The following is a 16,228-nucleotide window of genomic DNA, read 5'->3' as shown; positions in this document are numbered from 1 at the left end:
GACCTTTGCCACGATGAGCGGTTTTCTGCACTCCTTACTTCTTTGGGCTAGCCGCAATCCATCCAGTCTCTCTGCTCCTTTGACCCCGAGCGGCACCATCATAGGACCCGGCTTGGCTCGTCTCGAGCTACTGCTTGAGATAAGAAATCCGGTCGGTGGCCTATGTATGTAAGGTCGGTGGGCGCCGTTTGTGCGTGCAGGATTGCACTGCATGAACCCGCCTTTGCTGCCGCCCTACAAACTAGTCTAGCGAAGAACACAGATTGGGAAACATGTAGAAGGGTCGATGCGTCGCGGTATTTTAAATTTCGTTTCTTTAGTGAGAAGCTTGCCGCCGCGGCTTCCTTTAGAACGTGCGGGATCCGTGCTTCGGTGACGAAATAAAAGCGCGGATTTGGAATCTTGGCAATGGAGCCGAAACGCGCTGGGTAGGATCCGACGGAAGTGTTATTAAGGTCTATGTGCTAGCGTGAGATCAAACTCTGTGCGAGAGAAGAATTTAAGAATTTGCTTGAGTAAACGTCCGTTAATGGCATTGCTCAGAGGTAACGATGCGCGATCATGGCACCTTAGTCCGTGCATCGATCCGCGAACCTGAATCTTGAAATTCGCCCTTTCAGGTTTGAACTTTGCCGCTCACTCTTCATTTTTTCTGCTGGTTGTGTGCGCGTTTCAAATGCGTGCTTAGGACACTTTTTCAGGGCCGAGGGAGAAAAGCAACACCCTGATACGACGTACTCTTATCGTTACCGTTAGCCAAGCAAATGTAATGCCAAGGAAGCTGAGCGAACTGCCGCAACGGCAAAGGAGGAAAACCCCGTTCAAAGGGTCGTGCTTTGGATTATTAAATTACACAGCATTTAGACCACGGTGTAGGGAACACCGTACCCTATGAACGCGTTTTTTCAACGCAGAGCTGTTTAAGCTTTTAGTTCCTCCATCCAGTGTTGCAAGAAAAAAAATACAAGGAAAGAATACCGAGCGCAAGTGAACGCGTGCCTCGTGATGAGCGCCCGGCGTCGGCCAGCTCGACCTTCGAGAACACCCTGCCCAGCGTTCGTGGCGTGATCTCTCGTGTGCTGTTCTCCTCGCCAGTTCACGTGTGTTCGCGCCTGAAGTTGGGAGCACAGACGCCGAGTTCCCGAAGCCGGTTGTCGCGTGTTCTTGCGCGTGCTAGCGCGGTCCACTTCGGAAGATATGTGAAAGGGTGCGGACAAAACGATCGGTGCCTGCCAGTCATGGAGACCTTTCAGCGGCAAGTTCGGAAATCCATGCGAGGTGCAACAGCCGAGTCTCCGACGAAAGAAGAGGGGCCGCCAGCTGTGCTGTTTCTCCAGCCTTGCACCACTACTGCAAGCTGCGCCATTTTTTTTTGTTCCACTTGTAAGCTCCTTACAACACCAGTGGCTCAGAGTACCCGAGCTCCGCTTAGAAATATTCTACAAAACAACGTACCACTGGTGCGCGTACTCACGCACAGTAATTAACTAGCGAATGATGGAAGCGTACTCCAAGGCTGTATTCAACAGGCGACGGCAGTCTATAGAGTCCGAAAATCGCAACCGAGTAGGTCGTGAAGGGGCGCGAATGCTTTGCCGCAGCGCAAATCACCACTGCAAAGCCAGCTTGCAGGCGCACTGGGCTTGTCGCGTCGTAACCGAGCGTGTACCGGGCTATGCAAATCTCCGCGTGCTCTCCAAGGCTGGAAAAAAAAAAAAAAGACGAAAAAGGAGGGATGTTTGGGGGCGTTTCTTTTTGTTGTCTTTTTTTAGAGAGTTGTCCGCTGTCTGTTTTTTTTTTTTTTTAATCCACCGCCTCGCCGCTTTATCCAGTCGGAGACAGGAAACGAATTAAAGAGCTCAGGACGGGGGAACGAGGAAGTCCAGTGAGAGGGAAAAGGCAGCGACGAAAATGAGATTAACCTCAGGCGCCCTGCGTGTGTATAGTGTGCCCGCACGCGGTCAACCGCCGCGGAGGGCGCAGTATTCAGCGGTGCAGGAAGACGAAGGCGCGCGTATACAGATAGAAAAACAAATGCGACATCGATATTTGTTTTATCACTGAGTGGTTGGTGTTGTTGGCCTAAACGTTTGCTAAGTCAAACGGAGTGGATCTTCTTTTGTCTCGGTTTACCGAAGTGTTGGCGTCGACGTGGACGTAGACTCTGACAGACATCTCTTCCACGTGATATCAGGGACTTCGGGGAGCATGTTTTGAGAATAAAAAACACGACGGTCTGTTTTTTCACGACAAAGCCTAGTTCCACGTTGTTGAGTAGTTTTTTTGGAAAAAAAAAATATTATTTTGCTGTAGCTCGAGTCGATCCTTGTGTAGAACAACAACAACAACAACAACAACAATATGATATAATTAATATTACACGTGAGCAGTACACACCTTGCGTTGCTTCGGTTGTTTTCCAATGCACTAAAAAAGAAACTTCTTACAGTAGAGCCCTAATATATATATATATATATATATATATATATATATATATATATATATATATATATATATATATATATATATATATATATATATATATATATATATATATATGCACCGCAGCAAATACCGGCGTCCCTACGTACACCCGACGGAAAACCGGAGCGCCTTAACACTGTGGCGCCTTCTTCGTCCTTGGTGTTGTCGGGTAGCCTTATGGTTCCGTACCGCACTCTCTAGGTAGGTAGGCTGGTATAGCCGCGGGCAAGGTGCGGTCTGGGCCCGTCCCCCTGTCCGACAGTGCTCGCCCACTCTATCGGTCAGCTGCGCCACACCCACTTGCCCTGCCGCCGTTTCGAATCACGCCTATTTATCTTCGCTTGTCGCCACTGGGCACTTTTACCGAGATCTAAGCTAAACGTGCGCGTATCGGCTCGCGTTATCCGCGAGAGACATTGTTTTTCACAGCCCGTGGGAGTGGGATGGCGGATGTTCGGGCTTGAAGAGTGCCGTAGCACAGCGTATTTGGCACACTGCAAGAAAGGGGTGGGGTTCGCGGTCAGTTTCGGCCAATCTGTGAACACGCGGTGTTTTCTTAATGCTGAGTAGGCTTACTGATTTCTGTTCGCGCTCTCAAAAGGTACGTCGTTTTGTAATGGAGACCTACGTGGTGGGAACCATTACGTCGGCTTTGCTGAATAAAAGAGACGCTGTGCGGATGCGGCCGAGGGTCATTAATTCTTACTGGCATACCAAACCGACTTGCATTATCATAACAAAAAAGAATCATGCACCCCTCCGTCAAACGACGACGATGATTGAACGCGATGTAATGGTGTGAGCTAGGATACGTCAAATTCTAATCCCCGGCCAACTTTCGCGGACATCCCTCGTAATCTATTTCTTCGTTTTTGTTCCCGTTTCGTTCGGTGTACCGCTATCGTCTGACGAAGCCGTGAGCCTCGCGTTGAACGCCATGAGATAACCCTGACTTGACCGGTGCTCCAGCACGCTGACTCCCACGAATGGCTCGATAAGAGCGAAGCGTGCTTGGCACTTATCCGGGACGGTCACGCGAGTCCACTGTTCGCGAGTATTGCACCCAGACGGCCATTATTAGATTTCCTTTGATGTACCACTCCAGACTTATCTGTGGCGAGCCGACCGAGTAACTTCTGTGAAGCGCCGATAATATGTAATTCCCGTTTTCGTTTGCGTAGTGCCAACATTTCCTCTTGTCGCGTATACTTGCGACAACAGTCGGGAATACTGCATCCAGTTTAACAGCGCCGGCGTACGTTATCAGGTGGACTTTCGGGCTTGTTATAACCACAGTTAGAATATCATTTCTTTGTGTGCCCTTCGCCTCTTTTGTATTAAAAGGGAAGCGTAAGACTGAGAGTTCGGCATTCGTTCACAAAAGAAAATTTTGTGCTAGATAGTTATTAGAACTGGCGCCCTCTGGCCCCGCAAAGTTGCATGCGCGGCATTAAATGCGCCTTGATAAAACTGTTTGGGCGGCTCGTCGTACAGACCCGACTCCCCAATAACCGCTGTGTGTTTACGAGTCGTTCTAAAGCATGGTGGATTATCCTACGAAGTGCCTTCAAATGCTTGTTTGACTTCAGTTTTTGAGCGAAGCGTGATTTACACCGCCGCCTCTCAACGCGCATCGCAGCAATAGTAGTCTCCCCTGACGACGATGATGATGATGATGATGATGATGTGATGGTTTGTCTTATAGTACAACCGATATTTCCGCGCGCTCTACGGTTCGTCCACCTCAGGCGCACATTTTGTTTTGTTTTTTCTGCCCGTCTAAACTATCGCGCCATCTTGTAAATGTCCGCTCTCAGATTTACGCTTCGCCAGTTTAATCACGTCGCGGCAAAGGTGCGCATGCGCGATTCGAGGCTAAGCCTTCCATTTTGTACATGGTAACGTAGTCGCAACCTTCGCGTGGTACCACGATATATAGGCGCGCAAAACCACAACGGGAAGGTCGCGGTTGCCACGTTGATCCCGCTTTTTATTTCCCGCGCCGTGTTGCGTTGCGACACCGGCGACGACCGTGTCCCGGAAAGACAATCGAGAAGAGAAATGCGACCTTTCGTGTGGCCGCCGCGTCCCTGGCGTCATGCACGGAGAAAGCGGCGGCCATCTATCTAGCAGACGAAAATTCTACGTGGTCGTCTGCAGCTTGCCTCTTTTATTTCTTTTCCCTTCCGTCGTCTGCACACGCGGCGTCGTCTGCTTCTCAGGCGACACCAGCGGCAAAGGGCAGAAAAGACAAGTGTAGGGTGGCCCAAGAGGGGGACGAGAGAGGGGGAAGGACAGTGGGAGGTGGAGGGGCATTTTTAATCGTCGCCGCCACTACCACCACACGTCGCATTGTTTTCTGGTGACCCATTTCGCGCCAAAAAAGCAGGTGTGGGTCCGCGGCGTTTTGGCGGGAAATGGGATCAAGGTGTTCTAATGAAGCTCCGTGTCGAGTCGCTGCGGGGGTCGACCCTGAGTCTGATCTCCCTTCTGCTGTAGAACGCGGTCTCCTCTTGTCGCGGTGGCCGGGTGGCGAAGCCTTCGCTGCCTGTCCGACTTTGTGCCGTGTACATGAAGGTGACACTTGAGAGAGAATGCTCGCTTGTCGCGGCAACCACCTTCCATTGTCTCTGGGCTGCGACGCCTCCCGGGTCTTAGCGTCCGCTGCAGCGAATTTCAGGGGTAATCCAGGGGCAGTTCTTACGTGCCTTAAATTTCATATCCGGGCGTTGCGAACGAGAAGCTGGTCCTTATTACCATCCTCTGCTGTTTGCGACATGAACTGCGTAGACCTGTGTTTTGCTTCGTCGATTCACGAGTTTCTTCGGGCGGTCTGCCGGATACATGTTGCAATGAATGAGGCCTTGGAGCTGATTGTCGCTTCTCTCAACATTGTTAGCATTGTTAGCATGACGCCAGAAACCCCGAGAAGCGGTTGCAAATTTCGTTGCGAAGTCGCCCTTCTGCAAGCTGCGCCTATCCCCTTCCCGCTTTCTCCATTTTGATATGTTTTGGGAGAGGAGACAACGTGTTAGAATTCAGAGCACTGCGAGGACGAAGGAGATTTCGTCTTCTCTTTGGGACTTAAAGAACGCAAAACGGGGAGCAATTATCTGTCCGGGCGTCTCCAATGTAGCCGCGAATGCGCTTTAAGGCCTGATGGACACGTACAATGAAAAAGCTGGGAGACTTGGCAGTGTGGGACTGTCGAGACATCGCAGATACGCATGATCGCCCGCAGGTACACCAATCGCCATAATTTTTTCCCGTGATTTCACCGAACACCACCTATAACCTCGTACTGCGGATGTAATCGGTCTTGCATATTGTACTTGCCGTTAACAAAAACCTTTTCTTTGATTCCGTGAGATAAAGGTTTAAATAGAAAAAAAGCGTCCGTATTTCATCGCCGGTGAGGTTGTTGGCCAGCTCCAAACTTCCTCGTATTGTTCCACTTTATGTTGGCGCGCTTGATACCAAGTTTGATAGGTGGGGGTTCAGAGACATAAGTGGTGGCTGCTGCGCAAATGAGTAGGCCTTTTTAGAAAAAGATAACACTTATCCAAGCAAAGCGGATGCATTCCGGGATGGGTGGACTCGCCCGGATGGCCGTGCCATGGCGTTGCAATAGGCACGGATCTCCTATTGCTATTGTCTGTGCGGTTGGATGCATCGAACATCTTCTCGTGCTGGCACGGTTCTATGGACACAGATACGATACAGGGTACGTACAAAACAAATCGCTCGTCTAACTCGGTGCCATTCTCGGCTTCTCGCCAACGAGAAGGTTTGTGGGTATGTATGCGAGTCACACGTGACTCTTGGCAGTGCAGTTTTCGTTAGGCGTTAATGCGTCCTGCCGCTTTGCTCGGTGCACTGGGCGAGTCGAGGTGGTGTACGCAGAGAACAGGCGGTATAGTGTTGGATACGTGGTCGCACAGGCATTCTCTCTCTATTACTAGTGCTGCACAGCCCCTTGACTGGCGAGAAACGGAGCACTTTGTTTCAATTTCTCACTCTGGCAAAACGGAACTTCGAGCTGAACAAGATACACGCACTGATATGGGGCGCATTGTCTTGAAGTGCTTTCCGAGAACAAAAGCAAATGAATCCTTGTTGTCGAGTCGCCCGCTTCGTGGACACCTCCTTCTCCTCGTAACGTTTTTAATCATAGCGCGCAATGCGAAAATTAGCGGCGGAGAGATTAAAAAAATAAAAGACGAATGTGTTGCGGTTATCAGTTCACTTTCTCCGGTCGCGAGCGTCGTCGTTTTGTGCACGCGAATAGTGTGACGCCCCATTGTGTTTGGAAGGGCCCAGCCCTTGGCCTCCGGATTAACCGTCACCCGGTGTCGGCCTCGTGTGAGCGGCGGACACTTGTAGTGTTTCCGGCCTTCCTTACACGTCCGCGCATATACGGGTTGGCGGGTTTTGCGGTCCAAAAACAAGTAATTAAGCGAGCCGCGAAGCCAATTTAAATGTCCGTTTGTGTCGCGGCGTCGTGACAAATGTCCACCCCTCTCTCACGGCGAGTCCGCTCGTATATAATTAGACATGCCGCGTTCTCTCGTACGATCGTGTCGTGGGATTTCAGGCGAGGCTTAGGGTTAACCGCAAGGCATAACCGGAATCTCGTATATACCAGTTATCATATAGTCGTTTTTCAGCTTCCCGGATCCTGGTAACAAATAGCCCGGTGAGAGGTCGCCATATTATGTCCTCAAGAACCGTGGTTGCTGGGCCCGGCTCAATTGCAGAGCCACATTTGCCAGTAGGCAGACGCCTGAAACTCAGACCTGCCATAATCCCCAGAAGTTCCGCGCCTTGTTTAACTCTTTGCCGCCGCCACAGTATATCCGTCTCGCGTGACGCTTTTGCCGCCGCCGCCGCCGCCGCCAATTCCGGCGGCGTGCGCTGTGCGCGAGAAACAAAGATACGGCGCTGGCATGCTATGACCCGTGGCCATTGCCTGAGCAGCGCGTGCGCGCGAGGCCGAGGACTGCACGGCGTTCGCCCGACGCATGAAGTTCGTGCACGGATGCCGTATCCGTCCTCTTGTCTCCTTTCTTCGCTTCCTCGGCGTCACGGTTTCTGTAATTCTCAGGCTCACGCCACACTTTGCGCTGCGAATTTCGCGCCCCGCAACTGTGCCCCTGTCCCTCTAATCTTTCGTAGGCCTCTTCTTTCTTTTCTGACTTCTTCTTTGGGGGAGTAGTTATGGGATTTCCTTTTTTTTTTTTTTTTTTGCTAGCCTGCCTTTTTCAGCCTACGCTGTACTACGACAGAGGACCAAACTGTTTCTTCTGTTTCTCCAGCACTCGCCTTATAATCTAACCCACTGCATCGTTTGTCCGTTTTCTTTCTGGGCGTTTTGTTTCCGCTTGTGTCTCGTTGACTATTTTCTTACCGTTTCTTGTTAGAGCTATCTTGCTTCGTTGAGTTGCGCGTGTCCGCTCCTGTAATTTGAAAACATCGGTGAAAATTGTAGGGCGTCTTGTTTGTCTTTGCTTGTAATTAATTTCTTGGTACTTTTGGTTTATTTGTCTCCATTGCAATAGCCGTGTGACAGCAGCGTTTCAGACTTTGCCTGCGGACTCAATTTTCCGCACATCTTTCGTCCTTCACATTGGTTTGGCCTGTGCCACGTAGGTGTTTGGACCATGCGATAGTGTCAATAGCTTAACTGTTTTCACGCAATGGCGATTTACATATTACAGCGAAGCTGTTATCCTCTCGTTGGTTGGAAAATTTCTGTCTTAAACAAAGAAACGCACGCAGGATCCAGCAGTTCTCGTCCAAGACGCCCAGCGTATGCGTCAGGCTAACGATGCGTGCAGCACAAAGCTCAGTATTCGTCTAAAGAAAAAAAAAACACAAATCAAGCATCTAAACCGCATGATAGATAGTAAGGCGCTGGTGAACAACGGGTAATCGCGAAAGTAATCGCGCAACTCCGAAACTTCAGATATTCCGAATCCCGGGTAAGTTAGGCCCAAATTCGCGAGCTGCCGAAGAGCGGAGCTATACCTTCGATTAAAAAGAACTTTCGCCGTACATTGTTCGCCTGCAGCGCCAGAACCAGCTGCGCTTAACGAGGAAGAAGGCTTCGGGAGAGTGGCGCCAGCCACTCCAGCCGGTAGCTGGCGCCAAACAATTAAGCTGTCTGGGCCTAAGATGGTGTACTGACGAAGCAAGGTGCATAAAAAGCGCGCGAGATTCAAGAAACAAACAAACAAGTGACGCAAAGGAGATAGGTTGTGTAGAGAGAAGCGACGGAGGATGCTCGAGCAAGCGACGAGCCTGCGAGAGAAGCCGTCTCCGTTGTTTTTGGGTGCAACGAGCCGGTAAAAGGCGATCGCGGCTACTGCTGCTGCTGCCTCCGAGCTCAACAGGAACGGGATGCTCAGCCGGCCGCGTCTCAGGGCCACCGTGCGTGCTGGCGCGAAGTTCGAAGCGCATAATTCGCGCTCCTCAAGTGTAGAGGTAAGCGAGCTGCGCGTTGCGAGAAGGGCCTAAGAACTTGCTCATCGCCAACAAACAAGGAAGAGCGGTGCTACATGCTGTTCATGCTGTGTCCCATGCTAAGTCCGGAAGCAAGAAAAAAAACTGTTCGTTAAATATGGCATTTGAGTACGCCTTGTGCGTCTTGAACTTCAATGCACAAACAATGAGCAGAGACGGGAACTGGCACTGTTCGGAATGAATTATCCAGGCGGCGAAAGCCCTAGATGCCTCATCAAACACGAAGAGTAGACGTCGTCATGGTTGTTGTCCGTCAACACGAATGGCACCGAAATGGGCGCCACCACAAAGAGCAAACAATTTAGTAAAAACCCCTTCGGGTTCGTGCGGGATTTGAACCCCGGTCGTCAGAGCAGCAGTGAAGGGCTCTAACCACAGCGCTGCCCCGATACCCTCCCAGAATCAAACAATAGCCAGTGTGATGCGTGCCCCGAAACAGGTGAATGTGACGGCACACGAGTAGAACACGTGCACGTGGAGGACAGCTCTGACAGTGCGACCAGTATGCCTGTCGGAGTAATTCGCATCAAATGACAGAAAGATGATCACTAACGGCTGCTACGTTCGTTTAACATCACGGAACCACAGTTGCTTAGCCTCGCGTCAACAGCGAATTAATCCCTACTTTCTTCCCCAAATTCCCTAGTCGAGAGATATCTAACTGGCACTTTCTTCCCCGGTTCGTCGTTGAGACCACGGGCAGACTGCTACTCCGAGCTCGCCGGGAATCGTTTTCCCCCACGGCGTCTTAAGCCCGTTCTATACATGATGCGATTTTCGCTGCGAATTCGCAGATACGGCGCCGCTCGCGCGGAAAGACGACCTTTTTTCGTTGCTGGGCAAAGTGCCAAATGTTTGGAACGATCGAGCATCCCCGCCGAATGCCGCTCGTGCGGTGTAGAGGGCTAATAGGAACACAGTTAGGTGAACTTCACGGCATTATTATTTGCACGCTTAGCAACCAGATGGCGTTGTTAGCGTACGCGCGGCATATGTGCGGGCGCGCCAAAACAAACGCCCGTGTGTTCACAGCACGATGTCGCGCGCCGTTTCCACCGAATGCTTAATCGATGTCCACGCAGGTCGCGGTCATCACAGCAGTTCGGAAGAAGTACAGAAGAACCGTCCGAGGTACACCAAAATTTATTAGGCACGCACAACAAGCACAACAAGCGAACCCAGGGTAGCTTGCTGTGTTTGTCTTCTCTGCTGCGTGTGGGTAAATCGAAAAATAATTGGCGATTGTTACATGAAACCGCAAATAAACTCATCTTAACTGCAAAAACAGTCTGAGACAACTTCCCCAGAAAGTACTACAAAGCTTATTTTTTTTTTAAATCACAACAAGCTTTGCTCGTGACAGACCTAATTCGGTTTGCAAACAATGTGCCTCTGAAATGCAAAAATCGTGACGTTCGCAAGCCATGTAGACGACATTTACAGGCATTGCAAACTTCGCAAGCGCGAATGTTCGTTCCACCGAATTCACAGACGAAAAACGCACCACGGTTTTAAGGAGAAGCCGGGCGACCGGCCGGCCGCTGCATTCCTGACTGGGGTCCCCGCACACACTCCGGGAGGATCGTGCGATGAAGCGCACCGTGCCTTCTCGGCGGCGACGGCGGGGCGGGCTCACCCTTTGCCCCTCGGCGGTACTATATTCACGGGGGCGCGACGACTCGCGCACAGTCGAGCAGGGTCGAGTTCAACATTCCCCCCCCCCCCCCCTCCCTGCCTGCGGCTTCTTGCGGAGAGCGCCGTTACCCGACGTCGTCGATTTGCGGCCGGTAAGAGGAGGAGGAGGAGGAGGAGGGCGAGCATCCAGGAAGGCGGCATTTGGAATCACGACCCGACTGCTTCATTGAAATGCCGGCTTGCGCTCTGGCCTCTCCCCCCTGCTTGTCTTCAGAGCAGGGACCGGAGATCGTGCGCACGTCTTGAGCGCGGCGATCGGAGAGCGACGCGTTCTAAATAAAATAACCACGCGTCCAACAGCGCGGTGTAAATACAAGCGGCGGGCTCTCTTCCGCGTTTTTCTCGCACTCGTGACGGATTCTCCCGACTGTCACTGGGGTGCCGCTACGTGTCGATAGCCCTGTCACGAAGCTGCTATTGCAATTGTCACGACTCTCTTATTTGGCCGAACTGATTGGCGCAGCTTTAGTTATTAAGTCTCGTCGCTATCCGTGGTGGTTGTGAGTGCACCCCTCCGCTGAGGTGAATCCCAAATGCATTGTGTGCCATTTAAGTTCGGCATCGACGCGACTGCGTTGTAATTGGTCTTCGATTTTTATTCTCCATTTTCCCGCAGGTCGTTCTCTCCGGACTTCCTCGCAGAATGCGCGGTTAATGACGTCACTCAGTAAATACCCCTTTTCTGATTATTTTTTTTTGCGCGGCTAGAAGGATGGAACTCTTACGGTAGCGATTGCTTAAATCAGTGGAAACCTGTTTTTCTGGATTTCTGCCCAATTTTCAGTTGTTGAACTTGAGCGAATGTGCTACTTCATTGCAGGGCCAACAAGGATGCATCGCCTGTCCGCAGCCCAGTTACGTTGCTATGTTCAGTTACGTACTGAAGTGCTTCAGGGCGGCGCATTTTAAGCCAAGGTTTTCTCCCAAAATTTTAAAACTACCTGGTTGCTCTCGCTGGCCTCTTACTCACTTTTCTATTTTCCACCTGGGCACTCTTCTCTTCTTTTATGGCTGTCTCGCTGGAGTCTGGCATTGCGCAATGTCTAAAATGCTCGGTGTCGTAAAATTACATCTATTTTTCAGCTTTCCGGGATCCTTTGATGTCTTGATTCGCGAGAGCGTCCCCACGCCGTATACAACCCTGCCACGCAATTAGGCGTCATCAAGCTGACAATGGCGGGTAACTCGCTTAAGTGGTCACCGTACGCGTCGCTGTTTGCGGCCAAAAAGTCGGCGCCGCAGCGACAACCCGGGATTAAGACAGGACTTCAAACACGTCAGTGCCCAAGGTCGCGCGACAGCTTCGAAAGCCCGTATAGCGTGGAGTTTTCCGGCGTGGCGCGGATGTATGGTTTGTTCTCGCTCGGCCCGTTGCCTCGTGTCTGCTTTGTTGACAATTACTATCTCGTTGCGCGGATGAATTATGTTGACAATTTCGACAGGAGGCTGCACGCATGTCCTTAATTAAGCAGTCTCATTTGTCTCCAAGTGATTGCTGCTTAGGGCATCGCTTTATCGCCTTCGCTGTTGTAATTTCCGGCACAGCGTTTACAGTTGGTTGCCGCCGCGCTGGAGGCGTCAGTGTATGCGCAAAGAATGCAATTTTCGCTCATCGTACGAACGCACATTGTGTTGCGCCGTGCGGTCTGACTGCATGCACACCCGGGTGATAATTTACCTGAGGCCAGATGACGTGTCCGCTGTGGATACAATAAAAGTGGTGCGTTGTCGTCTTGTGGGCGGCGTGTAATGAGCTAAAAAAGGTTATAGCTTCTCAAGTGAGGTTACTGATAGCTCTTTTACCAACAGCCCCCGCACGCACGCACACACGCATGCATACATCACTGTGTGTACTTACCGATATGCACATACATACATACATACATGCATACATACGTACGTACGTACATTCGTACGTACGTACATACATACATACATACATACATACATACATACATACATACATACATACACATACATACATACATACATACATACATACATACATACATACATACATACATACATACATACATACATACATACATACATACATACATACAAACAAACACATACATGCACACGTATCCTGGCTGTTTCACATGCACAGCATTAACTCCATTTTAGTAGCCTTTGGTTTCTGATTGGTTTGTTGAGTTCTGTTTTGCTCTGGAAACGCACTGCTGTACTACATACACTACATCTCCCCCCAACTGCCTAGTTCTGAGGAAACAATAACGTCAAATTGTTTTTTTTTTGTTTGCTCCAGTATTCTATAGTTTGGCACAGCACGATGCTGGCTATACGTTGAAAGTTCTGGACACTTTCTTGCCAAAAATTAGGTTCGCGAACACGTCTCCCAAACCGGGTATCAAAACAGCACGCGAGCGTATACAGGTAGCCTTCTTGTTTTTTAGAGAAAAAAAAAAATCCATGACGTCTCTTGTGGCGGCATTAGCCGTGCGGAGATCCTTAAGCCTTATTTTAGCCCTTTTTTTCTCGTCTGTCAGAGCGGCACGAAAAGCGGAACAACAGAGGGAAGAAGGAGGGGGACGGCGTAATTTGCAGGGAGCCCACGCGTCGTTGCTTAATTAAGGCGGGGGCAGAAAAACATTTGCCGAGAAATGTCCGCTGCCGACGTCTTTGCTCGGCTAGGAGCGTCTCGGCTCCAAGGCGGGCCGCCCATCTCCAGAGGACGAGCGCCGGGTTGATTATGATGATCTGACCTCGAGAGTCGCTCATGCGACGTCGCAGAAAAAAAAGAAAAGAAGAAGAGAGGGGGGAGGGGAGATGCCGGAGGGCCACCTTGAGTTGATGATGTTTGCAACCTAAGAGTTCGGAGAAAAGCGGTGTGCAAAGCCAACTCTCTCTCTCTCTCTTTCTCTATCTCTATCTCTCTCTATCTCATTTTGTATACTCTTGCCACGCGTATGTTACCGCGACGGCATGGTTCGAAAAGGATGAGTATATGATTTACTAGTTACTGACAGCAACCCATGAGCGTTATACTTTAGTTGGGACCGGAACCGCGATGGCGTCCGGCGCACACGATTCCTAGTAGAGAAGTAACTGTCACCGACACGGTTATGGATCACGGTGTTACGTCCGGGGTTTGCTGAAGCTCTCGAGGCCTGCGAATGCACCGACGTGCTCGGGTGACTTTTTTTATTTAACGGGGTTTTTTGTATTTTCTTCTCTTTTGTGGGCCGACCTTTTTGCATCTTTGGGGCGACAATTTTTAACGCGCAAGCATTAAGTGGCTTCTTGAGCGAAAAAGTCTCCATCCCAGCAACGCGGTGCAGAAATAATCAGAAATCAAACACAAGGAACGCGCGCTGCTTCGCAGCGCCTGGGCAAGCGCTGAGCCATGTGGAAAAGCAGAGAAGTTAACGGCGGCTCTGCTTACCTCGCCTAGCGGAGCAGCAATCACCATCGAGCCAGGGCGCTCTGTTCAACGGACCGGTGGCATTGAATTGGACATTAATACATTTGAACTCGTAACTCATAAAAAGAGCTTAGGTGTTTTTACATGTTGTCATTTAACCGCGTATCTGAAGCGCTGGACGCATGGGACAGGATGGCGTAACCGCGCATGCGTGACACCATTTACAACATGTCCCCGAGTTCTGTCGCGGTCTCAAAGCATAAAACGCGTTATGCACGGCCCTCCTTGTGGTGATACAAAGTTTGCAAACGATACCACGCGTGTGCTCGTCAGTCGGAAGCTGGAGCGAGGCCCCCGCGCCCCGTCGGGAAATGCGGAATCGGGTTTCGCGGTGGCGGCCCCAGCGTCGCCTGCGGGGGCTCCTCCCTGCGACACCAGGGCGGAGGGTAAGGTCGCGCCGGGTCGCACTGGGTCAATGTTGCCGGGGCCCGACGACTGCTACTTCCCTCGGCCGGATGCACCGGCTCCCGGAGGCGCGACTGGAGGGGGCCACGCCACTGCCGTAACGTTTCGGTGTAGTCGCGTCACGCGAACGTGTATGCACGATAGTCGGCAAGTTTAGGAGACCCCCCCCCCCCCCACCCAAAGGTTGACTAAATCCTGGACCGGTAGGCATTTCTCTTCAACCAATAAGTTTCTGCGAAACCTGTACAGCTCTTCTGGCAACCATGCGGCTACGTTTCAAAGGTGGATGCCAAATTTTGCGTTCGCGAACGCACGGTGCAAACGGCAGTGCTGTCGAACTAACGGCGGCGGGTTTTAATTACGTCCACTTAACCAACTTACGATTAGTTATAGGTAGCGTCATCTTCGTGGCCTCGGACATAAACGCAGGAATTGCCATCAGGTAAATATAACAAGCCTGTGCAGCGAGTGTGGAAGTGTGCTGTGCGCTCCATGGGTCCGACACAGCGTGAAAAAGGGCCGAAGGGCGACCTGCACGGATGGCATCGTTATGATCAACGGTACGCGCGGGAAAATTGACCACATTGCCTAGTAAAGTTTTACGTGCAGACAGCGGTGGGATGAAAGCGGGATAAGTTGGCGCACTGCATCAGAGGTAGGTGCGTTTGGGGCTTTCGGTGAATTTTTCGGATGTGCACAAGCGATGGCAGAGTTCGTAGCGTCGCTATAGCGCGAGACAGGACGCAAGGAAGATCACTGTAAGTAGCCTCAGAGCAATTTTTTAGTGCAACTATCTTACATTACACTTGGTATTGCGACCCGCAGCTTGACGGCAAACCGGCTTGTTTCACTAGGAGGAAAAACACAAAATTAAAGCCCTCGGTGACTTGCCTAGCGTGGAGTGCCCAAACTCAGTACCTTTCTCCAACTTGGCTTCTGGCTTCAAAAATGAAGGAGAACACACAGCAGGGCTCGTTCGGGGTTGTATATCAGTTTGGTAGAAAAACAGGGCTCAGGGTTCAGACACGATGTCGAAGAAAAGCGTGCCCCGTGTTTGTCAACAGTGCAGCGTTCTGTCTTCGCGCACCGCCCTCCCTTCAATACTCAACAACTATTCGAATGCAGTTCAAGTATTGTAGTTGTTGAGTCAGTTCGCAGAATTGGTATTATTTCAAGTGGCAGTCATTCCCTCCAACGGAAGTGCGGGGGAAGCGCCAGCTTCAACGCGCTCTTCTTCGCTTTCGTCCAAAAAGAAGCTAGAAAGTACGTTACTGCGGCTAGAGAAAGAAAGCTCCTGACGGCTGGAGGCCGAAGAGCGACTGTTATAGCGCATTCGTTCCTCGGCATCAGGGCGGCAAGAAGCGATGGTGAGTGTTTCACCCATCATAGGCACGGAGGAAAGGCGACCTGGATGTACTACACGCTGGCGTACCACCTCCGGACCGGGCGTGCCGTCCCGCCGGTGACCCAGTGGCTAACGGGAGGACACCAAGATGGCGCCGCCTCGAGGCCCTGGCGGGGAAGGTCGCCCGATAAGACGTCGTCCTCCGCACATCCGCGGTCGCGCGTCGCCGTTCTGCCCGCGGCGTTTTAATTGGGAAGCTGGGCGGCGATGGCCCGCTGCCGCCGCAGCAGCAACTGGTGCCACCGCCGCGGAATCTGGGTTATTCGGTTAGC

The 16,228-nt window shown here is 51.2% G+C and overlaps 1 protein-coding gene across 13 annotated transcripts in view; it reads left to right on the top strand.

Moving 5' to 3' along the window:
* LOC144174974 (ETS homologous factor-like) overlaps window positions 1-16,228 on the top strand; it is a 405,488-nt gene that overhangs the window by 363,168 nt on the left and 26,092 nt on the right. For 2 of the 13 annotated variants that reach the window (XM_077703979.1, XM_077703972.1), the window contains exon 2: window positions 11,318-11,368. The exons of 10 other annotated variants lie outside the window; for them this stretch is intronic. Coding sequence is in view for 2 of the 3 variants with exons in the window: in XM_077703972.1 (XP_077560098.1) it covers window positions 11,318-11,368 (51 nt within the window). In the remaining variant the exon portion in view is untranslated. Of the gene's footprint in view, window positions 1-6,063; window positions 6,209-11,317; window positions 11,369-16,228 lie in introns of those variants that run through there. One more of the 13 variants, XM_077703975.1, reaches the window with a different exon arrangement.

Source organism: Haemaphysalis longicornis, unplaced genomic scaffold (assembly GCF_048455015.1).
Source record: "Haemaphysalis longicornis isolate Haplotype H1 unplaced genomic scaffold, Haemaphysalis longicornis Haplotype H1 scaffold_3, whole genome shotgun sequence".
Lineage (NCBI taxonomy): Eukaryota > Metazoa > Arthropoda > Arachnida > Ixodida > Ixodidae > Haemaphysalis > Haemaphysalis longicornis.
This window is presented reverse-complemented; position numbering and strand designations above follow the sequence as displayed.